This window comes from Odocoileus virginianus, chromosome 12 (genome assembly GCF_023699985.2).
Source record: "Odocoileus virginianus isolate 20LAN1187 ecotype Illinois chromosome 12, Ovbor_1.2, whole genome shotgun sequence".
Taxonomy (NCBI): domain Eukaryota; kingdom Metazoa; phylum Chordata; class Mammalia; order Artiodactyla; family Cervidae; genus Odocoileus; species Odocoileus virginianus.
In genome coordinates, this window is record NC_069685.1 from 6,657,646 (window position 1) to 6,670,769 (window position 13,124).

Genomic DNA, 13,124 nt, shown 5'->3' on the forward strand with positions numbered 1-13,124 from the left:
CAAAAATCTTGGCCAAATGCAGGATTTCTTTTCTTAAAATTTATAGTATAAATTTAGTCAGTATTTAAGAGTATTACAGGAACACTTATTTATTGGGGGTGTTTAATAGGTTTTAATTTACTTTTCATATTTTTGTATCTAATTTTACTTTTAAAATTAAGGAAGAAAATCTTGATAGCTTATAAAATGCACAATGATAAGGGAAAAAGTAGGGCATATTACATATATTGTTGAAGAAGCTAAGAATTCTTTTTTCTGATATTTTGATTTTATATATATGTTTTGAGTATTCAAAAAATTTTAAATATATATATTTTAAGATCAACTTTATTATCTGGCAGAGATTATGGAGAGGTGTCAGCAGTCATTGAATTCATTTAGAATTTAATTTGATTTACTACAAAGTTTTTAAATTTAGGTATTCTGTCTAATGATGCAAATAAAAAATTACTTTCTTGTTTATATATGATTTCTAGTGAATGTTTTGACAGTCTTGTTTGCAGATAATTTTTTTATAACAGAGAAGAGGGTATTTTAGGTAGACATTTATGTCAGGGAAGTAAAAGAAATTGAATATAGTCATGATCTTGCATCATGAATGTTTTGTAATGTTGTGGTTTTTACTAATTTATGAATTGTCTTACAGAGATATTAAAAGTAATTGCAACCCTACTTCGAAATTCTGTCCAGTGCCCAGAGAGCATGGAAGTTCGCAGAGCATTTCTTTCTGACATGATTAAACTTTTTAATAACAGTAGAGAAAATAGAAGGTAAGCAGGATCAGTTACCTTTTATTTGCAGTGTTCAAGTCTAGCTTTGAATAAGCCTGTATTTTCTAGGACAATTTGCTTTAAATACTATGAAATGAACTTTCTATATGCTTTATATTAAAGTAGTACAAGTAATATACCATACATTTATTTCAACTTTCAATACCTCATTGTTTTTAATTGTTTTGTATACATAATAAAGCTGGTTGTTTTGTTCATGTTGTTTTAAACTTCTACGTTTTTAGAATTCTTTGAAGTTGATTTACTTTTTAAGTAATTCAGCATCCTCAATATTTTCAGGAGTTTGCTACAGTGTTCTGTGTGGCAAGAGTGGATGCTTTCTCTCTGCTATTTTAATCCTAAGAATTCAGATGAACAAAAGATAACAGAAATGGTTTATGCCATATTCCGAATCCTACTTTACCATGCAATCAAATATGAATGGGGTGGCTGGCGTGTGTGGGTAGACACTTTATCAATCACACATTCAAAGGTAAGTCTTTTTAAATGACAGTATATTTTAGCAGTTTAAATGTCTGTAATTTTGATTCTCTAACAAAATTTTATATACTTAAAAAGAAGGGAAGAAGGCAGATTACACTTTGGAAGCATAGTGAACAACTGAAACAAGGGCTAATTAGGAAGAAAGATAAAATATTTCTAAGTTCCTCAGAATCAGAACATTTTTTTTTTTAATGTCATTGTTATGTGTGCTTAAAAAAGTGAAACCTTGTAACACACATAGAAATTTGTATTTTCAATTAGCCATTTTCAAGATACGGTTTTCTGAATTTTACAGTACTTTAAACCTTTTTGAACACAAGGTGGCGTACAATATTCAAAGATGAGATGTGTTTTAGTAATATAAGGTGGTTAAGTAAACAAAAAGCTCTGGCTAATTTTGCTTTTGCTCATCTTTTATAGTCTGTTAAAAAATTTGTTTGAAAATCTACTAGTCTTTATTTTAAATAAAAACACCTTAATCCAGTGTTACTTACTTATATATAGCTTTTGTTTAAAAATATCAATGAAATGTCCTAGATATATAAAAAGTTAGAAGGAATAATGTACCTGCCATGTTTATGAGAGTGGGTTCTCCATCCCAATTGCTTTGTCTACCTATTTTCAGCCCCTCTCTTCTCTCCCACTCACCTGAATTTGGTGCTTTCATTATTTCTGTGTCTTATGTGTATTTTTAATTACACACATGTTTACCACACTGGAGAATTTCATTTTTCGTATGTATACTTACTATAGATAACGGTGTTGTATGAAATGCATTTTTCGGTAACTTTCTGTTTTTACTTATCACTCTTTGAGGTTCATGCATGTTGACCAAGGTGGTTGTGTCCTTTTTCTCAGTTGTACGTATTCCACGGTATAATTTCATCTGTTTATCATTTTGATGAGAATTTTTGATGTATTTTGTATACATGTGAAAGTTCCTTTCTAGAATTGGAATCGATAATTTGTTAAGGTGCAGATGTGAAGCATTACAAGATACACAATGCCTTTTCCAAAGTAGTGTATCAGTTTATATTCTTGCCAGTGATGTATAAATACTCACGTCTTCATATCACCTCATTACTTGTTATGGCTGGAGCTTAAAAAATTCCAAATATGATGAATTTTAAATGCTGTGTTTCCCTAATTTTAATCTGCACTTTTTTTCTTTTGTGGGAGTTCTTCATATATTCTTGGTCTTAATCCTTTGTTACCTATATTATTTATGAGTGTCTTCTGTCAATTTGTTGCTTTTCTTGTTATGTTTGGAGTTTTATGTTTGGGTCTTCTGAGGAAATTTTACATTTCAAATAACATTCAGTTAAATATTCAAATGAAAATTCTGTTACATTTATTAGCTTTTATTCTTTATATATCTTACTTAGGAACTGCACATAGACCCAGAAATAATATAATTAGCAAATATTAATATTAATTATAAATTGACTAGAAGGATAAAGAACAGAAGTGATAAATTTAGTGTATCTTCATTTTTAGTAAATAATCATTCATCTGTATCTGGCTGCATCAGGCCTCAGGTGCCGCATGCAGAGTCTCCACCCCGTCGTGTCAGGTCTCCCCGTGCGGGGCATGGACTCTAGTTGTGGTGTGTGGGCTTAGTTGCTCTGCGGCCTATGGGGTCTTAGTTCCCTGATCAGGAATTGAACCTGCACCCCTGCACTGCAAGGCAGATTCTTCACGACTGGACCACCAGGGAAGTCCCTGGTGTATCTCTAAATGTTTTATTTTACTGACTATCATAGTTATTGCTCTGGAATAGTTTCCGTGTCTATTGGAATATGGGCTTCTCTCATAGCTCAGTCGGTGAAGAATCTGCCTGCAAAACAGGAGACCCGGGTTCAATCCCTAGGTCGGGAAGATCCCCTGGAGAAGGAAACGGCAACCCACTCCAGTATTCTTGCCTGGAGAATCCCATGGACAGAGGAGCCTGGCGGGCTACAGTCCACGGGGTCTCAAAGAGTTGGCCACGACTTGGCGTCCAAACCACATTGGAATATGTTGTCATTTCTTAAATATATGTTCTTGAGTGTTTGGATAACTTCAGCTATTTGAAGTACTTAGACGTTATTATTAATTCTGCTTCCTCCCTCTTCAGTGAGAGAAAGATGTGTTGCTATTGTAAGGATTTACAAAGGTATCTTAGATTACACCACAATCTTGAGAATAATCCAGTGCTAAATGAGGCAAAGATGTGATTTTAAAAAATGGCTTTCTTTTAGTCTCTGCATTTTTAAGCTAATCAGTTTAGTGAAAGGCAGTCTTCAAAGAATTGTGGCCTAAGGGCCAAATCTGGCCTGACTTGTTTCTGTCAATAAATTTTTATTGAAACACAGCCACTTGCATTTATTTATGCATTTTGTATGACTGCTTCCATGCTACAAGTATTGAGTATTGTGACAGAAACTTTTTTGCCCCTATGCCTAAAATATTTACTATTTGGCACTTTACAGAAACACTTTGCCACCTCTTCTCTGAATTATTTTAATTTGTGCTGGTACCCAGCTATTCTGATGTCTGCTGTAGTGAGCTATTGCAGTCTGGTCTAATTTTCTCCTAGTAGTATTTTTTCCTTTACTACTTCATGAGAAAAATAGGGTTAAGTTTAGATCTCACATAATTCAAATTTATCTGGATTTCAAATATATCTGGGAGAGTTCTCGTTTAGGAAAGTGTGCTGTGAATTAGATTTTAATAATTTTATGCCTATTCCCTGTTAATTCAGCACTTTTGCATACACTTTAGTTTATCATGTCCTTAGGAAGAATGGCTGAAGGAATATAATCTTTAGAGCAGTAATTCTTGAAGTACTATCTGAAGACCTCGGGACCCCAGCAGACCACTTCAGAGAGTGGAGGGGTGCACCTTTTCCAGCTACATATCTAGTTAGAAGATAGATTTTTCTTCATGTACTGCAGTCTAAACAATATAATGCAACAGACTGAATACAAAAGCAGATGTAAGAGTGTAGGTATCTTCTATTATGCCAGAATTGAAAGAGGTTTGCAAAAAAATAATAGCAAATGAAATTTGTGAAATAATAGCACTCTTCTCATTTTTATTATTGCTTTGAAAAATGCCATTTATATTAATAGATCTTGGGTTTATTGCTATTTTCAAAAAAATTAATATTTGTAAAATTTCTTAGCTTTAATTTCTAATGTGGTAACTAATAATAGGGGCTTCCTTCATGGCTCAGCTGGTTAAGAATCCGCCTGCAATGCGGGAGATCTGGGTTTGATCCCTGGGTTGGAAAGTTCCCCTGGAGAAGGGAAAGGCTACCCACTCCAGCTTTCTGGCCTGGAGAGTTCCATGGACTGTTTAGTCCATGGGGTCACAAAGAGTTGGACACAACTGAAGACATGCCCCATATAAATAAGTACTTTGGATCCTGAGACCAAAATGCTTGAGAAGTGCCAAAATCATTGACTGTTTAGGGTCAGTAGCCTAGTCTCTTAATTATTTTCTATCCACAAAACAAAAGGGGTGGAATAGAAGATATCTCACCTTAGTTTTGAGTGTTTATAGTTAAATATTTATATCCAGTTGCCAGTCTATTTGTGTAAGTAATGAAGATAGCATGGACTTTGGAGTTAGGCTGGTCCTGGGTTTGAATTCTGATTTATAGTAATTTATAGTTTGTAAACTCAGGGAAGTTTCTAAACTTTTCTTAACGATCAGTGTTAATCTAGAAATGGTAAAAATGGTAATTAATGTGTTTATCTGACTTTAGGAGTTAATGAGTGAAGTCACAGCAAATGAATTTAAATGACAGTTTTCCTTTGTTATAGCCCTGTCATTCCTCCTGCTAATCCTTTGTTCTGACTCTTAGTGCTAGCTTATTAGTAAGGCCCTAATACTTCATATTTGATATAAATACACATTTTTAAAAATTTTCTTTTCAAATGAGTTAGTTACATCCAAAATCATTTGTGAGGCATATATGCTATGAAGTGAAGGAAGAATTGTGACTACCTGACTTAAAAACATGCTTCATGGTTCAACCTTTCCAACCCCCACTCATCCTCATTTCCTTCTTGAAAAGTTAAAAAATATGTATTTGTAAATAATATAACCTCTTATATTGCCTATTTTTATATTTTATGAACGTGACATTGTACTGTGTGAACTCTTCTGTTATTTTTCTCATCAAGCCTTTTATTTCTAAGAATCTTTTTTATTCTTAATAAATAAATAAATTTTAAAAAAGAATTAATCAAAGTCGTTAGTGTGGGAGAGAGTTGATTGAAGCCAGGGATGGGCAATCCTTGGACAAATCTGGCATGCTTCTGTAAATAAAGTTTGATTGGAACATACAGAAAAATCTTTTTATTCTTATGTTTAGCTTCTTTCGTTCATTTTCACTGCTGTGAATAGTCGGGTGCCCAAAGGCAAAGGCTTTAATAGAGGTGTCATTTTCAAACTTCATGTAGCTGTTGTTCCCAGTAAGAAATTTATTGTGATGAGTTATGTGTGTGTACATACATGTGCACACATGTCCACCTCTCCCCCCACACACCTGAAATAGAGCTTGATTCTATGAGATAGTGTTCACTCTTACTAAATGTTGGTATGGAGTTATTTTTGATGATGGGAATTCCTTAGTTGTCCTGGAGTTGCTGCTGGTCATGAAATCCCTGTTCAATCCCTGGTCGGAGAACTAAGATCCTGAAATCTGTGCGGTGGAACCCCTCCCCCGCCCCGGCAAAAATGCTGATGATACCTCAATAAAGTGATTCCATGATCCACCAAATGAAATATCTTTAATGTGAAGAAAGCTCTGCTCTAGGACATATTAGTAGGAATAGAGTTGCTCTATCTTCTAACTTTTGATGCTGTCATAAGTAATGTTCTGTCCTCTAACTTTTGATGCTGTTAGATTTCTTATTTTTGCATGCTTTTGTCTTTTGCCTGCTTTGAAAGTTTTCTCTTTCTTAATGGCTTGTTGTAATTTATACATGTCTGAGTTACTTCTCCTATGGATAGTTCTAATGGTCAGTGGCCTGAGGTGTTTTGTTACTTTCCTGTAGGTTTATTGTCTCAAAATAACTTGTTTAAACATAATGTTATTCCCTTCCATCAGCACAGTCCTAATCTTCTTAGAAAAGCAAATGATTTCTACCTACTTTTTCACTATTTCCCTTGAAAAAAGCATTTCCTACCTCATCTTACACTGTTGACTTGAGAAAAATATCTACTCTGACTGTACTGGTTCTACTCAGTTTAAAATATATCAAGCTTTCTGAGGTCTCCATTTCTGTTTACTCGTGGCATGAACTTTGTGCTCCATTGTACTTAACCAAATCGTTTATATGTTTAAGGATTTAAAGCTAGTTAAAAAAAAATAGAGATACCAAGGAAACATTTCATGCAAAGATGGGCACAATAAAGGACAGAAATGATATGGACCTAACAGAAGCAGAAGATATTAAGAAGAACTGACAAGAATACACAGAAGAACTGTACAAAAAAGATCTTCATGAGCCAGATAACCACGATGGTGTGATCAATAACCTAGAGCCAGACATCCTGGAGTGCGAAGTCAAGTGAGCCTTAGGGAGCATCACTATGAATAAAGCTAGTGGAGGTAATGGAATTCCAGCTGAGCTCTTTCAAATCCTAAAAGATGATGTTGTAAAAGTGCTGCACTCAATATGGCAGCAAATTTGTAAAACTCCCCAGTGGCCACAGAACTGGAAAAGGTCAGTTTTCATTCCAAGCCCAAAGAAAGACAATGCCAAGGAATACTCAAACTACCGCACAGTGGCACTCATCTCACACGCTAGCAAAGTAATATTCAAAATTCTCCAAGCTAGACTTCAGCAGTACATGAATTGAGAACTTCCAGATGTTCAAGCTGGGTTTAGAAAAGAGGAACCAGAGATCAAATTGCCAACATCTGTTTGATCATCAAAAACGCAAGAGAGTTCCAGAAAAACATCTGCTACATTGACTACACTTAAGCCTTTGACTGTGTGGATCACAACAAACTGTGGAAAATTCTTCAAGAGATGGGAATACCAGACCACCTTACCTGCCTACTGAGAAACCAGTATGCAGGGCAAGAAGCAACAGTTAGAACCAGAGTTGGAACAACAGAATCGTTCCAAATTGGGAAAGGAGTACATCACAACTGTGTATTGTCACCCTGCTTGTTTAATTTAATATGCAGAGTACATAGTGCAAAATACCGGGCTGGATGAAGCACATGCTGGAATCAAGATTGCAGGGAAAAGTATCAGTAACCTCAGATATGCAGATATACCACCCTAATGGCAGAATGTGAAGAGGAACTAAAGAGCCTTTTGATGGAAGTGAAAGAGGAGAGTGAAAAAAACTGGCTTAAAGTTCAATATTCAGTAAACGAAGATCATGGCATCCGGTCCTATCATTTCAATGCAAATTGATGGGGTAACAGTGGAAACAGTGACATACTTTATTTTCTTGGGTTCCAAAATCACTGCAGATGGTGACTGCAGCCATGAAATTAAAAGACGCTTGCTCGTTGGGAGAAAAGATATGACGAATCTAGACAGCATATTAAAAAGCAGAGACATTACTTTGTCAACAAAGTTCCATCTAGTCAAGATTATGGTTTTTCCTGTAGTCATGTATGGATGTGAGAGTTGGACCATCAAGAAAGCTGAGCATGAAAGAATTGATGCTTTTGAACTGTGGTGTTGAAGACTCTTGAGGGTCCCTTGGACTGCAAAGGGGTCAAACCAGTCAATCCTAAAGGGAAGCAGTCTTGTATATTCATTGCTATGATTGATGCTGAAGCTCCAATAGTTTGGCCATCTGATGGGAAGGGCTGGCTTATTAAAAATGACCCTGATGCTGGGAAAGATTGAAGGCAGGAGAAGGGGACACAGAGGATGAGATGTTTGGATGGCGTCACTGACTCGGACATGAGTTTGAGCAAGCTCCTGGAATTGGTGATGGACAGGGAGGCCTGGGGTACTGCCGTCCATGGGGTTGCAAAGAGTCGGTCCTGACTGAGCAACTGAACTGAAATGAACTGAAATCACTATTATGACAATTTTTTGTACTCCTCAGCCATGCTGCTGTGTGTGACTTCACAGCACTTAATTTTCTCTTTGTATCTGAGTCTCTCTTTCCCTTCGTCCTCCCACTGCTTCCCCTCCCTCTCGTTCTTCTCTTCTCCTCTCCGCGCTCCTCCCTGCCCCTACTTCTTCCTTCCCTCCTTTCTCACTCCCTCGTGCCCCCGCCTCCGCTCTTTCCCCAGTCTCCATCTCATCACCCTGCACACCCTGCGTTGGCGTGGACAGCAGGCTCCTGGTGCGGTCTGTGTTGCCCTCCATCACGGCTCAGCTTGCTGGCGCCCTCTTTGCTTGTGTCTTTTTTCCTTTTCGCCACCGTCTCCTTTTTCCCTGTCCCTCTCCTTCTCCGTTCTTCCCTCCAGTGCTCCTCCGCATGTTCTGTCCCCCGCGCCGCCTGCCTCCCCCAGCCTCCTCCGCTGGCCCTGTCACGTTTGTTTTGTCTCTAGGTCAGCCTCCCTGGGCCCTCTCGCTCATTTCCAGTCGCTGCGTCTGGGCCTTCCTTTACCTTCCCACTGCTCCCCTTTGTCTTCCCCGCACCTTCAGGTTTACTGTGAAAGACAGAAAGATGAATCCAGAGCAGGTCTTCTCCTGACAGAAGTTACTTCCCACTGTGGAGGTCATCCACGTGCTGGAAACCAAGGCCGGAAGGGGTCAGTGTCACACAGAAGGTATTCAGAGTGACACGAGGGGGCCTTTGAGGGTCTGGAGTTCAGATGTCACAGGACTATAGCCTTGTGCCGCGCTTAGCCCCTCAGTCATGTCCAGCCCGTGCACTGTAGGCTGACGCCTCCTTCGTCCATTTAATTCTACAGGCAGGGATACTGGAGTGGGCTGCCATTTCCTTCTCCGGGGATCTTCCTGACCAGGGATCGAACCTCGATCTTCTGCATTGCAGACAGATTCTTTACCATCTGAGCCAGCAGGGAATCTGGACTACAACCTTGAAGGGTAATAAATAAGGTGTGGGTGTGTAGAGATTGGGGTGATGAGAACCACTTGTGGAGGAATTGGCATAAGCAGGAATACAGAGGTGATTTCCCTGAGGGAAAAGCATGGGAATTGTTTGCTCTGCTTGCGAGTGTGTAACGTGCACGAGGAAGATCAGTAATGAGTCACGTAGGAAATGTAGACTGGCATTTAATCATGTCTGGTCCTGGAATAGCCCCCATGTTATATTGCTGGTTAAAAGTGACTGTTAACTGAAAGCCCTCATCAGCAGGGATGAAAGGTTTTATATTCTTCCTATCTTCCCTAACTGAGCATAGTGCTGAGAGCTTGGCAGCTGTGTGTTGGATATTTGTTTAGGAAGAAGGAGGAACTGCACCATCACTGTCTGTGTTAGCTGCTCAGAGTCCCACTCTTTGTGACCCCATGGACCATAGCCTGCCAGGCTCCTCTGTCCATGGGATTCTCCAGGCAAGAATACTGGAGTGGGTTGCCTTTCCTTCTCCAGGGGATCATCCCGACCCAGGGATCGAACCTAAGTCTCCTGCATTGCAGGCAGATTCTATACCAACTGAACCACCAAGCAAGCTGAGCCATTGATTATATCCTCATGTGGAATCATGCCACCCTGTACGTAACTCAGCACCTCAGAGTTTTCTTATCAGTGATCCAGGAAATAGCCATAGCCACTGACTTTAAAGAAGTACCTACGAACACAGTATGTTTTAGGGGTCGTCTCGTTAGAGTAACTTGGGAGGTGCATCTTACTATAGTTTCTGGGACCCCACCTCAGAATCTTAATCTGAATCTTGTGGGATGTTTCTAGAAATCCATGTTTTAAAATAAGGCCTTCTTATGTACTTTAAATTTCTAGGGCCCCTCAAACTGTACAAGGAATTAGTTTTACTTATTTTAATATTCTCTTCTCTCGTTTAAAGTAAGATGCTAATATACTCTTCAGAAAGTATCATGAAGACAGATGAATTCTATGTAAATTAAATATAGACCCCAGTTAAGACCCATTAGTACATTCTTTTTATCATAAAGGAAAACATATTTTTTATTTCTGGGAGCATATGTTAAGGCATAGAAAATGTTAGAAGAAATATAAGCTACTTTTCTTATATATTATCTGAACTCAGTGTTTTTTAGACTCAAATTTATACACAAACCCAAAGCCGACTTTGTTTTCTGTGTGTATTACATATGTATACTTAATTAGTTCCTAGTTTTCTTTACTTCAGTGATTTACGGCTTTAAATAGATCTTAAAACCTTTGCAAAGAAAATAGTGACCTCATAGAAAGGTCTTTTTTGCCTTCTTTGAGTCAAGAACCAGTTTTGGCCTTTAGTTTCTGAATTACAGTTATAAAATGGAATAAATCCTGGTTATTTCAGAGTAGTTTTATCTGAGTGAAACTGCATCTGTCCCTTTTTGCTGTGGAAGTATACTTCAGAAGATAAGTGCTAAAGCTTTACTTTTTGAGGGGGAAAAGAAAAATTTAATGTTACAGGTTGCTTCTTGTGGTTTTCACCTTTAATGTTTCATAAATGTCTTTCAGTTTTATTTCTTTGTATGAATTTTTTTTCATTTATGAAAAAGCTTTTCTCTTTAGTAAGTCTGATGTAAAGTGATTTATTTGAATGTAGCTATGTTAATGTGTTTGGAATCGTAAGTCTTGATATCTATTTTTAAAGTAAAATGGAAACCTTATACTCTTAAGCTCTTGAAATCAATATTTAATAAAGTTTAGGACAGAGCTGAAGTGATTCAGTAAGTAGGTGAACAATTTGTTAGCATGCTGATAAAAATTCTGCTGAAAGTATTGGAGTAAAAAATTTTTTTTGAAGATATTAGTTGTAAAGGTTTATAAATATTTTTGTGCATATAATACTGAAGTGATGCATATTTTCTCCTTTTTACAGCCATTTAAAATCTCTACTATCACAAATTTATAACTTGGTTCTTCATAAAGAACTGGTGTGTAAAAAACTAATGTTGCAGACTTGTATAGCTTTTGCAGTTACATCAGGATACATGTAGCTGCTATAAAAAGCCAAAGAAACTCAATTGCAATTTTATTGTCCAGTTTGATAGATGCCCTGCCACGTCTGTAGCAGGGAAGCTGTTTGTCACTGCGCCCTCCCCTCCAGCGGCTGGGCTGTGTCTTACAAGCGGCAGTAGGCTCTCCTGGTGTCTTCGGAGTGTGTTGGTTACCTTGGTCTCAGGCTTCAAGTGTGTGCCTGTAACTTTTGTAATTTTATTATTTTCTTGTGTTTTCTAGGTTTTTATTATTTATCTTCCCTCTTTTTAATGCTTCAAATTGAACATTATCTTGAGTAATTAAATATTGTTTGCACTTGGTATGCCAACGTGGTTCTACTCTTTAGTTGAAATCTAGGTTAAGGCCTAATTTATTCTGAATTATGAAATGGCTTAAACCTCAATGTCAGTTGTTTTATATAAGAATATATAACAGTTTAGGTTGGGTAAAAAGCAGATGGAAATCAGTTTTGTTAAAATTCTCTAAGTCATTTCTTAAAAGTATTTTTAAAAGTTGCAAGATATGAACTGGCATGTATAAATATACATATGTTTGTATGTGTGAGCTTATGGTGGCTATATAATAAAATTAAGAATTACAAGGCGTTCCCAGGTTGTTCAGTGGTTAGGACTTTATGCTTCCACTGCAGGGGACACAGATTTGTTCCCTGGTCGGGAAATGAAGATCTCACATGCCTCATGGCTTGCCAAAAAAACAAAAACAATTGCGTATCCTTTTATGATTTCAAGAGTTACAAAATTTTCATATATCATGATTGACTGCATTTTATATTTAATTGCTAAAGTATTTGTTGGCTTTAAGTTTTTTTAAACAGTATTTAGGTTTTTTCAATTTTAAACTAATATGTGCTCATTGTTGGGAATGTGCAACCTAGTACAAAATATAAACACAAAATCCTGAAATTACCTGTTATCCCATCACCTGCATATGGCTTAAGTGCAAGACTTTCTAGTCTTCTGTTCTTTACATAAATACACACACATACATATAACTATTCTCTTGTAAAAATATCATATTTATATTTTACAGCATTATTTCAATTAGTGATGTACTTCTTACATGGATTTTAGTGCCTGCATATTATCAGGTGTGTGTATATTGCATCGTGTTATTGAGAAGCAAAGTTAAGAGCAAAAGCTTTAGCTCTGATATAACATCTGAATACTATCAGACCACTTGAAATGCTAGGAAGGAGTGATTGAGTAAATGATTCAGGTTTACTTGTCATATTCTGGCCTTCTCCAGATATTATTTGGAAAAACTGGTGGAGGTGATTTTTAAAAATCTGTTGAGTTGTATTACAATGTATTGCACCATGGTTTAATTTTCCTTTGTCTTTCAGGAGTGATGGGTCTGTTCCTATACACACACACACACACACACACACACACACATATGCATGTCTTATTTTGTAGGATGAATTCCTAAAATACCAGAAGGAGGAAGATGACTTTTTAAAATTTAACTTAATTTACTTTTAATTGGAGGATGATTGCTTTATGATACTGTGTTGGTTTCTGCCATATATTGACACAAATCAGCCGTTAGTAAGTTATTGTGATACTATTTTATGTCACTGTGCTTCCTGTCTTCATGCATATAAAATGAGGGTTATACTACCTGTCTATTTAGGGTTGCTTTGAAGATTGTCTCAGTATTTGCCAGATGCTTAAATCAGTAAATAAGAAGCATCCTGTGTATTTCAACTATTATGCAAGTATTTTAAACCATATCTGGTATTGCCCACTACAATGAGCTTAA

The 13,124-nt window shown here is 36.9% G+C and overlaps 1 protein-coding gene across 5 annotated transcripts in view; it reads left to right on the top strand.

The window, feature by feature from the left end:
* Window positions 1–13,124, top strand: part of LRBA (LPS responsive beige-like anchor protein) — a 720,084-nt gene that overhangs the window by 135,519 nt on the left and 571,441 nt on the right. For all 5 annotated transcript variants that reach the window (XM_070474768.1, XM_070474770.1, XM_070474771.1 and 2 more), the window contains exons 21-22: window positions 647–770; window positions 1,071–1,263. In XM_070474768.1, the coding sequence (XP_070330869.1) occupies window positions 647–770; window positions 1,071–1,263 (317 nt within the window). The remainder of the gene's footprint in view (window positions 1–646; window positions 771–1,070; window positions 1,264–13,124) is intronic.